Source organism: Eptatretus burgeri, chromosome 2, assembly GCF_056783735.1.
Source record: "Eptatretus burgeri isolate ZD-2024b chromosome 2, Ebu_testis_v1, whole genome shotgun sequence".
Classification (NCBI taxonomy): Eukaryota; Metazoa; Chordata; class Myxini; order Myxiniformes; family Myxinidae; genus Eptatretus; species Eptatretus burgeri.
The window spans coordinates 465,391-482,139 of NC_140962.1; the positions used below are offsets into that span (position 1 = coordinate 465,391).

General features: G+C 43.5%; 1 protein-coding gene across 3 annotated transcripts in view; it reads left to right on the forward strand.

Moving 5' to 3' along the window:
- LOC147031243 (venom prothrombin activator pseutarin-C non-catalytic subunit-like) overlaps positions 1 to 16,749 on the forward strand; it is a 460,275-nt gene that overhangs the window by 158,894 nt on the left and 284,632 nt on the right. For all 3 annotated transcript variants that reach the window (XM_085860320.1, XM_085860315.1, XM_085860319.1), the window contains 3 exons: positions 9,262 to 9,409; positions 9,514 to 9,729; positions 9,900 to 12,126. In XM_085860320.1, the coding sequence (XP_085716446.1) occupies positions 9,262 to 9,409; positions 9,514 to 9,729; positions 9,900 to 12,126 (2,591 nt within the window). The remainder of the gene's footprint in view (positions 1 to 9,261; positions 9,410 to 9,513; positions 9,730 to 9,899; positions 12,127 to 16,749) is intronic.

A 16,749-nucleotide genomic window follows, 5' to 3' on the forward strand; every position in this document is an offset into this window, starting at 1 on the left:
TACAGTTTAATCTATCTATACAAAGGGAAAAGGCGACCTGCATTTGTTTGCTCCAACATGCGGTGCCCATACCCGGTCGGTTCACTCAGCGCCACGTTAAAATCCATAAAATACTGGGGAAGGCGTTTTAAAGTGCACATTCTCTTTTCACACTTTCATCATGAAAATTAATGCAATGCTTCATTTCCATCCTTTGGTGTGAATCATCGACCCAGCAGTCACCCCCCCCCCCCCGGATGTACTTCTTGGCAGTTTTCTTATTTTTTTCCACAATTTACCAACTTCATTCACAAAGTTCGTAATTATCATTCTCGGAAAAGTTCAACTTTCTATCTCCTTTCATCCACTCATTCCATTTTCTTATCTCACTTATCGATTCCGAACCAGAGGTGTCTTGCACATCTAAAACATAAACCATATATGATTCATATACACATCCATCCAAAACAAAAACCAAAAAACATCCAAAACGTAAACCATATAAGATTTGAACGTGGCACATGAAAACTATTTCATCAACACATAAAACATTCCGCTAGTGAGATTTCAGCCAAAACCACCACAATACAAAAACAGTTTCTTCAACAAGCAGGTACAATAAACTGCAAAATTAAAGACAGTTCCACCAATATCCTCAACACATTCCAAGCATATACAATTCACAACAAGCTTCCAGCACATACATATAGGGAATCAATAATACCTTGTTCTATAGACACATATGCACATCTGGACTCACACTCTGTGCCTCAAGGATTTTAACCTCGTGCAAGGGTCACAGCAGTGCATACACCCATTGGGTCTTTCACCGACGGGGTTGTGGGGATCACCAGTGAGCTTCTCTTACCCACTGGATCTTTCACCCACGGGGTGGGGAGTATGTCACCCCACCCTGCATGCGTACAAGATTAACCTGGACTACATAGTGGGATCTTTCACCCAGGGACAAGTGTACCCACTCAAAGCTGGCCTTTAAAGGTTTGAGCTATGAACACTTCACCAATTTCTTCGGAGCATGCTTCCCAGTAAAAAAGAGGGACAGGGCATTCAGACCACAGTGAGGACAAGCATTGGAAATAGGGGATGTTTTCAAAACAGGCTCCCCTCACCTTTGATGTTTGTGTGCTGGCTCTCAGCGCTTGTCATCACCCAAACGCAGCCCACCAACCTCTCTTCCTCCGTGGTTGACACTCCTGCCTGACTCGCCAATTAATGTCGAAGAAACCCCAGTCTCCAATGTTGAAGAAACCAATCTCCAACTCAGGATCGATGCACCAAAATGCAAATCTTTAATACATGTACATGGAAAAGGGCACAACCCTTCTGATTAGCTTGTCCTCAAAGCAGGGTTCTTATACAGATTTGAAGAGGAAAGGAGGGAGGGAAAGGGGTACATTGTATTTCTTATTTAAGGGCCTTGTCACACCTTGACGATTTAGCCAGCGTATGGCAACGTATCAAAATGTATGTAAAACGCTGGCATACGCTGAACTATTGCTGTTTTTTTCAGTTTTGGGCGTATTCATAATGAGTTGGACGTATGCATAACGTATTAGTAACGTACACAGAACATTTCGATAACTTATAGATAACTTATACCAACGAATGCTTAGCGTGTTGTCGGCGTTTACAACTTATGCTCAACGATAGTCTAACTTATGCATAGCGTGGCAGAGTATTGCCGAAGATCACGTGGCGTAGCCTATTAATAGGCTTCCGCTCAACGATTTAAATAATAACCGCACTAGAAATCCAAGTGTCAACATCACCGTCATGCCGAAGAGGAAAAAAAAAACATGGAGTCTGGAACACTGACGGGTTCCTCCTGTGAAGCCCATTTTTGTATACCAATTCCCCTAAACGCAGCCAATACGCCATTATACAGTATCTGTAAGTTAGAAACACGTTCAGTAAGTTCTGTTGTCGTCCGGAAGACGTCAAATACGTCTACATACGTCAGTATGCGTTGGAGATACGTTACACATAGGTTCAAAGCACGTTACTCATCGGTTAGAAATAAGTTTCGGGTACGCTAAACATTACCTCGACGTGTTTCGACTTATGAGTAACTTACAAGTGACGTGGATTTCTATCCTCGAACCGCGTCGTGATCGAAAGGATTCTTGATTGTTGAGGGATCTTGACCTCCTCGAGGATTCAACGTCTAGCCGACTCAGTGTTGCATGTATCGGGATAAAATAAACCACAGAAGTCCAGTAATAATCAATGTCCACAAGGAGTTCTTTCTTCTGTACCATTTATTTGCTCTCTCCCAGATCATTCTCCCCCTCCCCATATATCCATTCCATTTTATAAGCAGAGAGGCCTTTGATCGCAAAAACAGAATGCACAGCTTATCAGCCCGGTCACCTTGTACTTTCAGAAACCCAAGCAATGTCCAAAGTGTCAAAGAAAGACAAGATTATAAGTAGGTGGTAGGCCTTAACAACTAAATAGTAGAACAGTAGAGGAAAAACACAAACACTTTGACCTACTCAGACTGAGGCAAAGGTTTCTTGTCTAGAGAGTAATAATTTCCCCAACACTCCCCCCTGTTGCCTAATAAGGCAACACTAGTTAAGTTTAACGATATATATTTTCTCTTCACTTGGAAATACATTCTCTCTTGCGTTTGAGTGTGCCCATTTTCTTGGGTAGTCACATCCCCCCTTTTCCCCATCGTAGAGCTCAGTCCCTTAGCCTTTCCTGTCCCGCAAGCCAGGTGGCTTCATGTGGTTGTACAGCTTCGGACCTGGTTGAGGTTCCGGTAGGCCCCTAGGCCGATAGAAGATAAGGCTACCCGTTGGGCTGCACAGCTGATTTTCGACAACCTATTTCGGGAACAAAGCAGATGAGCAAGAGTGGATTGACAATTCCCGTGAATATTGAACACATTCATTTGCGCTACTTATGGATTTCCAAGTTCAGGTTCTATCTCAAAAGAGTCGTAGGACTCAGTGTCAAAACCAGGGTATGAGGGTGGTGCTTGGGCCACCATCACCTTTTTAGCAGTATTCCTCTTTAGACAAGAAACAATCAATGCCGGCATTGTAATTGTTGCACATCTAACAAGCACCACTACAATGATGATCCACAATAACCCAACGGAAATCCAATGCAATAGGGTAGTTCCCCAGCCTCCAAAAATCCCTTCAAACCAGGAATAAAGCCCATCTTTCGTAAAATAATTGTGATACTTGGCTCCTTCTTGCTTAATCTTGTCAGCTATGTTCGTGATTTTCTCCGAGTTATCAGGGATATAAGTACAACACTCAGAGTTAATTACAGCACACGTTCCTCCTTGAGCTGCGAGAATGAGGTCGAGCGCAACTCGGTTTTGCATTGAAACTGCACGTAGGGCGACGACCTCCGAGTTGATATCAACCATGCCGAGAGCAGTTTTATTTGCCAATAATTCAAGCGAAGCAGCTAACTCTGCCAATCCCACAGACGTTTGTCCAACACCGTAGTGAGGGATTAAAATCATGAAGAACAGTTCAGTTGACGTGAAACCCCGTTTACCCCGTTTCAAATGCTCAAAAGGTGACTTAGATAACAGGCGCATATGTGGCAAAATGAATGACAAGAAACAAGATCCACTCCAATTAACTGGAAGCCATGGGTATGCTCGATTTCCACACACGAAATAGGTATTATTTAAAGCGACTTGTGGTCCCATCGTGTGATTTTCATAAACATAATGACTGCATTCAGAATTCCCTAATCTTCTTTCTCCCCATGCCTCTTGTACCAAGCATAGTTCGGGTTTTTCTGTTGCCCGTTCAACCATAAAATGTGGAGGCATTTTACTTAAATTAAAATTTGGCCAAAACCAGTTACTGAAATTTCGTTGTCGGAGGCAATTTCCATTTCCATTGGTAACGATGTGGTCGTCAAGGTTATTATCTTGTTTATCCCAGTTTCTTTCCTTTGCCCAGTACCCACACCATTCACTCAGATTGAATGGTATAGCCAGAAGCGGTATCCCAGTAACTGCTGAATGAGGTATCTTAGTACAAACCCAGCAATTGGTTTTATTAAAAGCTTTCGCGTGTTTACGAGAAAGAGCCAGATAAGTGTTTATTCCATGTGGTGAACCCACTTTGCTCGTTAAGCTTCTTCGGTCTCTGAATGCCCTAGGCTTAGTTTGGTGGGTAGTCTGATAGGCCCATCTCCAAAGAACATGCAAATAATGTTGATCACAGACAGTACTTATCGGATTAACAGGCCAAGTACACATTGTACAACTTGCATTTAGTAGTACAAATAATCCTGCAATGGAAAGAATCATTAAAGTTATCAGGAAGCAATGTTCTCCTCGGGTTCTTTTCTGCCGTGTGCCAGTTTGCAGTGTGTGGCATGGATCCATGTTGCTCTTCCTTTACACTTCACAGCTGTATGGGTAGTTAGCAGTATTTGAAATGGCCCACACCAACGTGCCTGAAGAGAGTTCTTCCGTTTGTAAATTTTCACATAAACAAAGTCTCCGGGTTTGAAGTTGTGATGATCAGATGTGGCTGGTTCTGGCAGAGCTTGTTTCACCTGTGCATAAAAAGTTCTTACAGCATGATTCAGAGAGACACAGAACGTAAGCAACGTGTCGTCCATTTGCTGCACGTTCATGTCTTTTATAGTCAAAGGAGGTGAGTTCGGTAATCTCATTGGTCTTCCCATCAGAATCTCATGCGGAGATAAGCCAGTGTTTCGATTTGCGGTAGATCTCATAGTCATGAGAGCAATTGGCAGAGCATCTGGCCATTTTAATCCAGTTTGTTCACAAATCTTGGCCAGTTTATTCTTCAGGAATCCATTTTGCCTCTCTACTGCCCCCGCAGATTGCGGACGATGCGGGCAGTCGAAATGTTGCTTTATTTGCAATACGCGACATAATTCTTTCACCACTTCGGCTGTGAAATGAGTACCTTGGTCACTGGAGATCCTACAAGGTATTCCAAACCTACAGATGAAATCCTTCATCAACAGTTTAACCACAGTAATGGCATCTGCTTTCCAACAAGGGTAAGCCTCAACCCATTTGGTGAACAAATCGACGATGACTAACGCAAATTCAAAACCGCAGCATTTTGGTAACTGGACAAAATCCATCTGGATATGAACAAAAGGTCCGAATGGAATTGGATGACCCCCTGGGGCCATCTCCACCCCCCTTGCTGGGTTATGTTTTTGGCAAATATGACATGTCTTACAATACTGTTCTGCAATTGGACTAAACCCCGGGGCGAACCACTGTCTCCCAATTAAAGCACTCATGCCGCCTTTGCTAGTATGCCCGGCCCCATGTGCCAATCGGGCGAGCCAAGGTAATAGAGCTCTTGGTGCCACCACACGACCATCAGATGATCTCCATAATTTAGATTCATTATCGAATTCACATCCAGCCAGTATCCACAAATCTCGTTCTTTAGCACTGACAGCTGTCTGCAAAGTGTTTATATCGTCAATGGTCGGTGTTGCCTCTTGTCTCAATACACATTGTGATATTAAAAGAGCTCTGGTGTGGGCAGCAGATTTTGCAGCTGCATCTGCCCTGGCATTTCCCCGTGAGACGTCATCAGATCTCCCAGTGTGGGCGTCACATTTTACCACTGCAATTTGGTGAGGCAGAAGTATTGCTTCCAGTAGATTCGCAATCCATGTTCCATTCCTTACTTGTGTACCTGATGACGTTATAAAACCCCTTTCGCGCCAGAGTGCTCCGAATTCGTGTACAGCACCAAAGGCATAGCCGGAGTCAGTGTAGATTGTCACTATTTGGCCTTTGGCTAAATGGCATGCACGAGTGAGGGCGAACAGTTCTGCCTGCTGCGCGGAACAGCTCTCAGCCAATCTCCCGCTTTCGATTACTTCGTGATCAGAGCAAACGGCGTAGCCTGTTAATAAACATCCATCAGGTGCACGCGATGATGAGCCGTCGACATATAGAACCAATTCAGAATTTTGGATTGGTGTGTCTTTCAAGTCAGGACGGGGTTGACACGTGTGGGCGATTATCTCTTCACAATTGTGAGGATCACCATCTTGTACTCCTGGCAACAAACTAGCAGGATTCAGCGGTGCGCATCTCCTAATCGTAATGTTCGTGGGTGCTGTGAGTGAGAGTTCGTATGTTGTTGCTCTTGAAGCCGACAAATGTTGTGTTTTCGTTTTTAACAATACAGCTGTCACTGCATGCGGTACCAGGAGAATCAAAGTGTTTCCCGCGACGAGCGCTCGGTCGCCTGCACCGCGAGCGAAGCGGCTGCTACTGCCTTGAGACAAGGGGGAATCCTTGCGCTACCGGATCCAATTTAGTACTATAATATGCAACAGGCCGTAATTTATTCCCGTGCTTCTGTGTCAGCACAGATTGTGCGAATCCCTGTCTCTCACATGCATACAAATGGAAAGGTTTTTCATAGTTTGGTAAACCCAGAGCGGGAGCCGAAGAAAGAGCCTGTTTTAACGTTACAAAAGCCTTGTCTGCATTTTGTGTCCATGCAAGTGGGCTGGGCGCGTTTGCCGAACCAATGTCCACCAGGGGGCGCACTAAGGCCGCATAATCTGGTATCCACTGTCTGCAATAGCCGGTCACTCCGAGGAAAGACCTCATCTGTTTAGCAGTAGTTGGCTTGGGCAGGTTTAATATTGCCGCTATACGTTCAGGGGAGATGCGTCTTGTGTCTCCCTTCAGAATATGTCCCAAATATTTAACTTCTTCTTGGCAAAATTGCAATTTAGCTCTCGATGCTTTGTGTCCTTTCCTGGCTAAGGCCCTCAACAATGTCAATGTATCTCGTTCGCATGCGTCTTTTGACGCTGAACAGATCAGCAGGTCGTCAACATATTGAATCAGTGTGGATCCACAAGGGAAAACTACATCATCCAAGTCGTCTTTGAGGGCCCTCGAGAATTATGTTGGACTTTCACAATAACCCTGGGGCAATACAGTCCAAGTGTATTGCTTTCCCTGGTAGGTGAATGCAAACAGAAACTGTACTTCTTGGGCTATTGGTATACTAAAAAAACTGAACAAAGATCCACAACACTAAAATAGGTAGTGTTACTTGGGATGCTTGATAGAATGGTAGTTGGATTTGCAATTACAGGAAAAGCTGGAATTACCGCATCATTCACTGCCCTCAAATCCTGTACGAATCTCCACGTTGGTTTCCCAGGTTTTCTCACAGGTAGGATCGGTGTATTACATTGACTAACAGTGGGAATAATTATCCCTTGTTTCAATAGTGCTTCCACGACAGGAGCAATTCCTACCTCTGCTTCTGGAGACAAAGGGTATTGCGGTTTTCGAGGCAGTTTCTTTTTTGGATCTATAGTGATCTTGATTGGATTCATACTTTTAATTTGGCCGACATCGTTGGCATGTGTTGCCCACAGACAAGTCGGGACTTGTTCGAGTATTTCAGGTAATTTTCCTGACCCATTTAATTCTGAGAGATCGACCACCTCAAACACAGCTTTTGCTGATCCTTGACATTCCTTCATCCAATTTATATAAACGCTCCAGTTCACCTGCTTCTGGACCTTTTTGTCACTATTTTTCACTTCCAGTACTTTTCTTAAATTGTCTAAACACTCGTGATCGAACGTTCCATTCTCAGGGAAGGGTAATCGACTATTTTTGGTCCAATTGCACCATTTCCCCATGTCTCTCACAGCTTCAGGCCCATACTTATCAAACATAATTCTTGCACATGTACCTCTCCGTGGTTTTTGAATACAATTTGCCTCGGTATACCCATTTTCCTTCCTTTTACAATTTCTATTTCCCATCTCTAAAATCACACAAATCACAACCGCTAAATTCACTCTAAAATCACAGAATAAAATAAATCGCACCCTCGGAGAACCCCCCCTGCTTACCTTCGCTCAAGCACTTGTCGTTCCTCCAGGCACTGCCTCCGGCAGATTAAGCACCTCCGGTCACGAGCGCCGCACAACGCCGATTCGAATCCGTGTCACTGGCACCAACTGACGTGGATTTCTATCCTCGAACCGCGTCGTGATCGAAAGGATTCTTGATTGTTGAGGGATCTTGACCTCCTCGAGGATTCAACGTCTAGCCGACTCAGTGTTGCATGTATCGGGATAAAATAAACCACAGAAGTCCAGTAATAATCAATGTCCACAAGGAGTTCTTTCTTCTGTACCATTTATTTGCTCTCTCCCAGATCATTCTCCCCCTCCCCATATATCCATTCCATTTTATAAGCAGAGAGGCCTTTGATCGCAAAAACAGAATGCACAGCTTATCAGCCCGGTCACCTTGTACTTTCAGAAACCCAAGCAATGTCCAAAGTGTCAAAGAAAGACAAGATTATAAGTAGGTGGTAGGCCTTAACAACTAAATAGTAGAACAGTAGAGGAAAAACACAAACACTTTGACCTACTCAGACTGAGGCAAAGGTTTCTTGTCTAGAGAGTAATAATTTCCCCAACACAAGTAACGTGTGTCGATGTGTGTCAACGATCGCATAACGTGCCTTCAACTTATGGCCAGCGTATGCGGAACGTGTGAGTCATACGCCGAGCACGTCGAAAAATTTTGAGCATGCTTAAAATTTTCGACGAGCTCGGCGTACTACGACGTATGCCAGCATGCTTCAGCGTGCTCTTAACGTATACAAAACTTACCCATAACGTATTCGACGTGTGCCAGCGTATTCGCCAAATTTTTCATACGTCGACATACGCTGGCTAAAACGTCAAGGTGTGACAGGGCCTTTAGTTTGAAGGTGGAAAAGAGTGAGGGAAAGGGGTAAGAAGGGATGCATTATATTAGAAAACCAGAGGAAGAAGAACAACATAACTTACTGGAAGCGAGTGTCACATACAAACATAAGATAAGCTTTTCGCTGAGAAAGCATACAAGCTGTCTGCCCAGCTTACTTCTAATGGAAAACAGATGCTTATAAGGGCTAACATATAAATCAATACAAGTTTTAATGCCGGAATATTAAGGAGTTATATAATTGTCTTTTTGGAACTCATTTTATGTTTCCAAGTAACATAAGAGTAAATTTATCATAAAGAGAGATACATACTGTATACTGTGAATTGGATTCAGTAATAAGCAGCATAATACTTTTGGTATTCAGTGTTAAGCAAGTACATGTAGAAATTAATCTGAAATAGCAGCACAAATGAGTTTTCACATTATATAAACTGCAAGAGTGTGTAAATGTGTAATTGTAAATGTCTAATGTATTTTCACTTCTCTACTGTATTCATGACTCACCCTAGGTAAATGTGGATGATGCACGTTTTCTTCTTTTCTCTATCTTCGATGAGAACCAAAGCTGGTACCTTGGAGAGAATATTATTGACGTTGCTGACAGAGCGTCCCTCGATATTCTTGATCCTGGATTCATGGAATCCAATCTCATGGCCAGTTAGTCACATGCCATCCAATCTCACTTTGCTTTTTATGAATTTATTTTGTCATATCAGTACTTTGTTAAGATGGACTAATTAGGTTTGCTCCATCTTTGCCAGGTATAAATGGTTACATGCATGGTACCTTACCTGGGGTGATCTTTACAAACCAGATACAGCTGGTCTCTTGGCATCTTGCAAGTCTTGGTGCACAGACAAATGTAACTTCAGTGGTCTTCAGTGGGCATAAGATCACCATCCACGACACTGTAAAAGATACAATCTCACTGCAACCATTCTCTTTTGAGACCGTTAGGATGGTACTATCAAAACAAGGTGCTGTCTTTTTCTATCGCCCACTCTAAGTTTTTTTTATCACATTGTTTTTAGCATCAGTCTTGTCTTTATGAATCCATGTCTTTATCTATGTTGTTGTTATTTGACCTTTATTTGAGGCTTCCATTTTTCTTCTGAGGTTTTAACATTTTCCTTTTTTTCACTTATAGGTGTTTTTCAGTTCGGTTGTGAAAACTGCAGTCCGAGAGAAGCTGGAATGACTGCCAAATTCTCGGTAGAATCTCCAAATCAGAGAGAGCTCCTACCAGACTACACCGACTATGAAATCATATACATGGATTCACAAGAATCTGGCATGGATGTGATAGTTGATAAAGAAGAAGATAATTCAATAAATTATGGTTGTGAGATTATTCCTGGTCTCTGCAATGATGACTCTCACGTCCCACTGGGAGATGCAATGGTGCCACGTGGGCAGCGAGGACAAGTAGTGCCAAGAGGACCACGGAAGGTTCTTATGCTGGGCATGCGGCAATGGCAGCAAATACGAGAACAGTTAGGTGCTGTACGTAAAAACTATAAAAAATCACCAGCATCTGTCAATTTAGAGAATGTGGTTTCTCTTGAAAAGAATGAATTCGACTTTGAAAAGGTTCCTCTCAATGCCCTTGGTGGGGAAAGGACAGAAAAACCATCGGAAATGCAAGACAAAAAATTGTGGATGGAAATGAAAGTTGATTCACAAAGTACACAAAATTATGGAGCAGAAGGTGCTGAAGACTTTGTAGCATCCATTGAAAAAACTACCACATCAGCTACTTCAGTTGAAAGTAAATCTTCACAGTCAACAACAACTAGCCTTAAGACTCTACTACCTTCTAATAATTTGTCTGTGAGCCAGAGAGAGACCAATGACACCAAAAATGGGACAAAAGCCAAGATAAGAGACATTTCAAACTTTACCACAACAACACTGTTGAAAAAGAACATGGAGGAATCTGTATTTGCAACTGAGGTTCCAAAAGGGTTCCTTAAGACACCATTGATTGATATCAAACATGAGCTCTTTAATAAAACAACCAATGTAAGTATCACAGCTACATTATGGCAGAAAACGAATTGGAATGTCAAGAACGAAAGCTTCACTGAAACAAAAAGGAAAATGATGATGGAAAATGCAAACGAGGTGAACAGCACAATCAGTATCCTATCCTTGGATAACTTGACAGGGTCGGCAAGTAAGGGTCCACATGGTGCATCTCCTTATAATGTTACAGCAACTTTGGGAGTGTTAGAAAGCTTCAGGACAAAACCTTACATGGAATTAAATACTTTTATCAATGCAAGTGAATCAAATGCGAGCAAATCCATGCTGACTCAAACTCCCCAGCTCTCATCTGTTGCTTCTCACACAAAAACTTCATCCAGAAATCATGACGACAATTCTGAAATAAATGTACGTGGAGACCTGGAAATTTTACGAAGTTTCTGCTATCGCAATCCATCTCAATGCAGTGGAAACCGAGCACGTGGGGTGACAAGAAATGCTGTGCAGCAATCAACCATGGATGCTAAAGCAACAACAGAACCCATGCTACTTGTAACAAGTTCTACTGGAGAAAAATATACTAAAAGCATCTTGAAAAGCAATTCGCCAAAGAAATCTCATGTTCTCCAACAAACACTTTCAAGTTATTCAGATATCACCTCATCTTTTCAAACTATAAATGATTTTGATATCGTACACACAAGAGAATATAGTGATCCTACACACTCATCTGTTGATGAGAATACAGTGACAACAACACTGGAATTTCAAGAGATAGGACTGAGTTTGACTCCAGAGACTGATCGTTCAACCAGCAACAACATGTCAGAGAGCTCAGGAACTAATCATACTCCTCATACACAGACGGGAGCAGAAGTAAGGCAGCAGTCGAGGAGGGATCTGATGGATATATCAACAGCAGCAGGAATAAAACAAAGTGATACACCCTCAGATCCTTTTTGGGGGGATGATTATGACAGTTTCCTTTCTCTGACATATGATGGAGAGGACGACGAAGAAGAAAAAGAAGAAAGACCAAATGAAATCGAAAAAGGAGAAATTGAGTGGAGTGTGGTGACTAACGCAGGAGAACCTTATGCAGGGATTAAGGAGGGCAACAAAGAGAAGGCAGATAGTGAAGAGAATGGGAAAACAAACATACCAGAGGATAGTGGTGAAGATTATTTTAATGAGAAGGCAGAAATGTTTGAATATTATGAAGAAGAAGGGGAAGAAGAACAGGTGATTGTCGTTTATGATGGGCAACACAGGAACAGTCTAAAGGTGTATCATCTTGATCCACGGGGGCGAGCAGATAACAGTGTGCGCCGATACTACATCGCAGCGGTTGAGTTGGACTGGGACTACGGTTTTCGTGGAGGAGTTAGGTATGATACAGTTTTTAGTTCCAACATATCCCAAAAACAATGAAAGAAGACATAAAAAGAAAAAGTATTTGTCAATAATATTTTAGTCATTATTGATTTCTCGATGACCTATTACTCTTTAAACTAGAAGGGCACTCGGTAGAGTGCATACCTTCGCCATGTAATGCCTGATCCAGGAGAACATATCAGGCCCAATACATTTTTGAAATATCATGCTATACAGTATTATATCATTTTTCATTTTTGGCCCTATTTCTCAATGGTGAAGAATCACTTAAAAAATTATCTCATCCGGATCCGGATTTGGATCTTCACCAAAATTGAATAAATTCTTCCTTGTCACATACCAAACGTGTCACCAAATTTAATCCGAATCCGTCTCCAACTTTTTGAGATATCGTGTTATATATCGTTTTTGGCCCTATCTCTCAATGGTGAAGAATCACTTTAATATTTCTAGAAGTCGGATCCAGATCTTCACCAAAATCTAATCAGTTCGTCCTTGTCACACATCCAACCTGTCCACAAAATTTCATCTGGATCGATCCAATACATTTTGAGATATCCTACACACAAATAAACAGACAAACCAACAAACAAATGAATCACTCATGGAGTGAGGAAGTTGTCGAAGTTGTTTGAAAATTTATTATAACTTCATTGCAGTCACATGGATACAGCACAAGAAACAGCATTTACAGTTCAGTCAGTTGCCATCATGAACAACATTCGAATGTGGAATGTGATGTCAATGGTTTAAGTCAAAAACTCCATCATCACCTCCACCTCCTCCGCATAAAAACAAGCAAAATTGACACACCTGCGTGATGGTAACGTCATAATGGATTGGTACGATGTGGAGGGCCTTTCATTGTTAATAAAACTGGCCTGCACTGCAAAATAATACATCACGTTTGCAGAATAGTGCCATTGGCGCCTGAGCGCGATAGACGAATTTTCCGTGTCAGGCGAACTATTGAACCAGAACAGTCACAACGAAGGCCTGGATATCTCATGAAAGAGTAATATCTGAACTACATTCTCACCTAGTTTGAGCCACATATCACAAAAATTGATGGAGATACGCGCTTTCAAAAATGGCCAAATTATGACACATTTTTGCTGATGGGATCCATAATACAAACCGGAAGTTGATCAAATTATGTCAGCTAATGGCCAATCGTATGTTTTACATTTAATTCCCATCAGGTGGACGGAGTTTATGTTTTCACCCCCTGTCTATCTGTTTATTTGTCTGTGAGCAGGATATCTCAAATAGTTATTGACGAATTCGGACGAAACTTGGTGGACAGGTTGGGTGTGTGACAAAGACAAATTGATTCGATTTTGATGAAGATCCAGATCCGGATTATGGAATTTTTAAAGTGGTTATTCACCATTAAGAGATGGGGCTAAAACCGACATATAGCACGATATCTCAAAAAGTTATCAACGAATTCGGATGAAACTTGGTGGAAAGGTTGGGTGTTAGGTGTCTGCCAATGGCAAGTTCATTCGATTTTGGTGAAGATCCGAATCCTGATCCAGATACAAGAATGTTGCGGCCGTTTGCAGCTTGTTTGTACATCAGCCTTGATGTGATCCTGCCACGTATTGATTAGCCTTAGGGGTGGATCCATGGGGTGTGGGTGGGGGGGGGGGAAATAGCGCACCCAACATATGTGTACCCAATAATCCTCTCCCCATCAAAAGCGATCGCTTTTTCATCTGTATTAAGGTGTATATAACCGAAGATGTAGTCTCAGAATGTGGGATCACCCGATATTCCTCAAACCACAGCTGATGTTGACCACAGTGTTCAACATGGAACTGATTTGCACCATTCAGTTTGTTCCCATGATGAATACTTGATGATTAACAAATTACCAGAATCATTTGTCATCAGAGATGTTTCTTTTCTCTTTACGATTCAGGAACCAAGAAGTGGAATGGTATCCCACGTATCCGATAATTCTGAGTCGCAATCATTCTATTTGAGTTCGGCATTCAGTCTGTGTTTTCAAGACACAAGAACATACTTTTGACCATGGAAAATTCTCCAGGGTATACAATTGGCATCAAATGTTTTGGAGAAGAAAGCTTTGTTATGAGTGATTTACATCGTCGAAATGATGAAGGCAAATGTTCATCTGATGGAAAAACCGTAATTGCAATTGAAGGTCACTTCCACATCAAAAGTTGTTCAATATGTCAAAGACTTTTTTTTTTGTATATCTTGTCGAGGCTCGTGTGAGAGCAAACACACAACACACAGCAAAGGGGGGCATGAGACAAGAGTGGCGGGAGTGGGAAGGAGAAAACAGTGGGGAACAGAGACATTAGGAGAAGGATTGACAGACTGAGAGCTCTCACGATTTTGTGGGTGGTGGTGCATGGCCGTTCTTAGTTGGTGGAGCGATCCGTCTGGTTGATTCCGATAATGAGCGAGACTCCGACACGCTAACTAGTTCCGCGACTCCGGTGTGGCCGGCGGACTAACTTCTTAGAGGGACGAGCGGCTGCATGCCATGTGAGATGGAGCAATAACAGGTCTATGATGCCCTTCGATGTCCGGGGCCGCAAGCGCTACACTGGACGGGCCAGCGTGTACCTTGCCCTTCGCCGACAGGCTCGGGTAAACCGCTGAGCCCTGTCCGTGATGGGGACCGGGGCTTGAGACAGTGTCCCACGAACGAGGAATTCGCAGTAAGCGCGAGTCATCAGCTCGCGTTGATTAAGTCCCTGCCCTTTGTACACACCGCCCATCGCTACTACCAATCGGACGGTTTGGTGAGATCCTCGGATCAGCTTTGATGGCTGTGGAAGGGAGAGGAATGTGGTGGGGAACATGGGGAATACAAGATGGACATTACAGGGACTTTCAGGAAGGAAAGCAGGGAATTTGAAGGAGGTGGGTTTGGGTGGATTATCGGGGGTAGAAAAGATCGAGGATTTGGATGGGGGATGATAGCTGGTGGTGAACAGCTGTTTTGAAGGCCTGGAGGGAAGAATGGGATTGAATAGAGTGAGGGAGTTTATTCCAAGGTGGGAAAAAGAGGAATGAAAGAGTGAAGGTGAGCAGTGATTCGTGATTTTGTTAGTTTTACCAGAAGGGGGTTGTTGGCGGACCTTGAGCGCCCTGCGGAAATGTGGTGGGGAGAAATCGCAGAGAGAGCAGGGCGGGGGCGGAGGTCGAGGCTGGAGAGGAGATGGCAGAAGACAGAAAGACCACAGACCAGCCTGCGGTGAGAGAGTGAGAGGCCCAAAGACTCAGCGTCATTGCGGGAGATGCCAATGATCCGAAATGCCTTGATTTCCACAGCATTAAGCCAAGAAAGGTGAGAAGCAGGAGCACCAGCCCAGCGGGGAGAGCAGTACTCCATCAGGCTGCAGACAAAAGCTTTGTAAGTGGTCAGGAGCTCAGGTGGGCCGAGGAAGGACTTTGCGCGATGTAGGATTCCCAGTCGGCGACTGGCTTTGGAGGCGAGGTTTGAAATGTGGCTTTCCCAGGAAAGGCCATGGCAGATAGTAAGACCCAAAAGCTTGAAAGAAAGGACTTATTCCAGAGGATTGTTGAGAAAGTCGATTGGGGGGGGGGGGGAGGGGGTATTTCTAAACGGTCCTTTCGAAGAAACCGTGAGATTTGACCGGATTGAAAGACATGTTCCACGTGTTGGACCAGTTGGTAATTTTACCCAGAACTGCAGTGAGCGAAGAAGCTGCTGCTTGCCGGTCTGAGGGATGACCGATGATACGGCAGAGGGTGGAGTCATCAGCAAAGAGATATAGAGGATTTTCCAGTGTCGGAGAGATCATTGATGAAAAGCAGAAAAAGAACAGGGCCCAGAACGTTACCTTGAGGAACTCCAGCCTGGATAGGAAGGGGGGATGAAAGAACTCCATTGGGGGCCACACGTTGACTGTGACAGGAGAGGAAGTCTGCGAGCCATTCGTGGAGATGGCCTTGGATACCATAGGAAGAGAGTTTGGTGAGCAGGGCAGGGTGCCAGACCGTGTCAAAAGCACGTGATGTCCAGGGATACAGCTCAGATTACATGTCTGGTATTGAGGACCTCCATCTATTGTTGGGAGAGCAGAAGCAGCATATCCAGGGTAGAGTGACCTGGTCTGAAACCAAATTGATGATCGGAAATCAAGCCATTGGAGAAGAGGAAGTATTTAATGTCTGAAGCGATGATGGATTCCATAACCTTGCTGATGATTGGAAGAAGGCTGATTGGTCTGTAGTTGCAGGGATCTGTTTTTGCACCTTTTTTCTGCAGGGCAGTAATGTTTGCTGATTTCCAAGCATATGGCAGATGACCTTGAGCAAATGAGAGGGTGAATAGAACAGAGAGAGGGTAGGCAAGAGCAGAACAGCAGGTTTTTAGGACTCGTGGGCTGATGCCGTCTGGACCGGTTGCAGAATCTGAGTCGAGGTTTGACAACAAGCTCTCCACCTTGTCAGGAGAAAAGGACACAGAGTCTAGGGACAGTTTGGTGCGACTGGGTAAGGTGGGTAGAGAAAGCGATGGGTTTTGGACACAAGATTTAGCTGCAAACACCGACTTTAGGCATTCAGCCTTTTCACTTGCGGTATCAGCATTGCGGCCATTTGAGGTA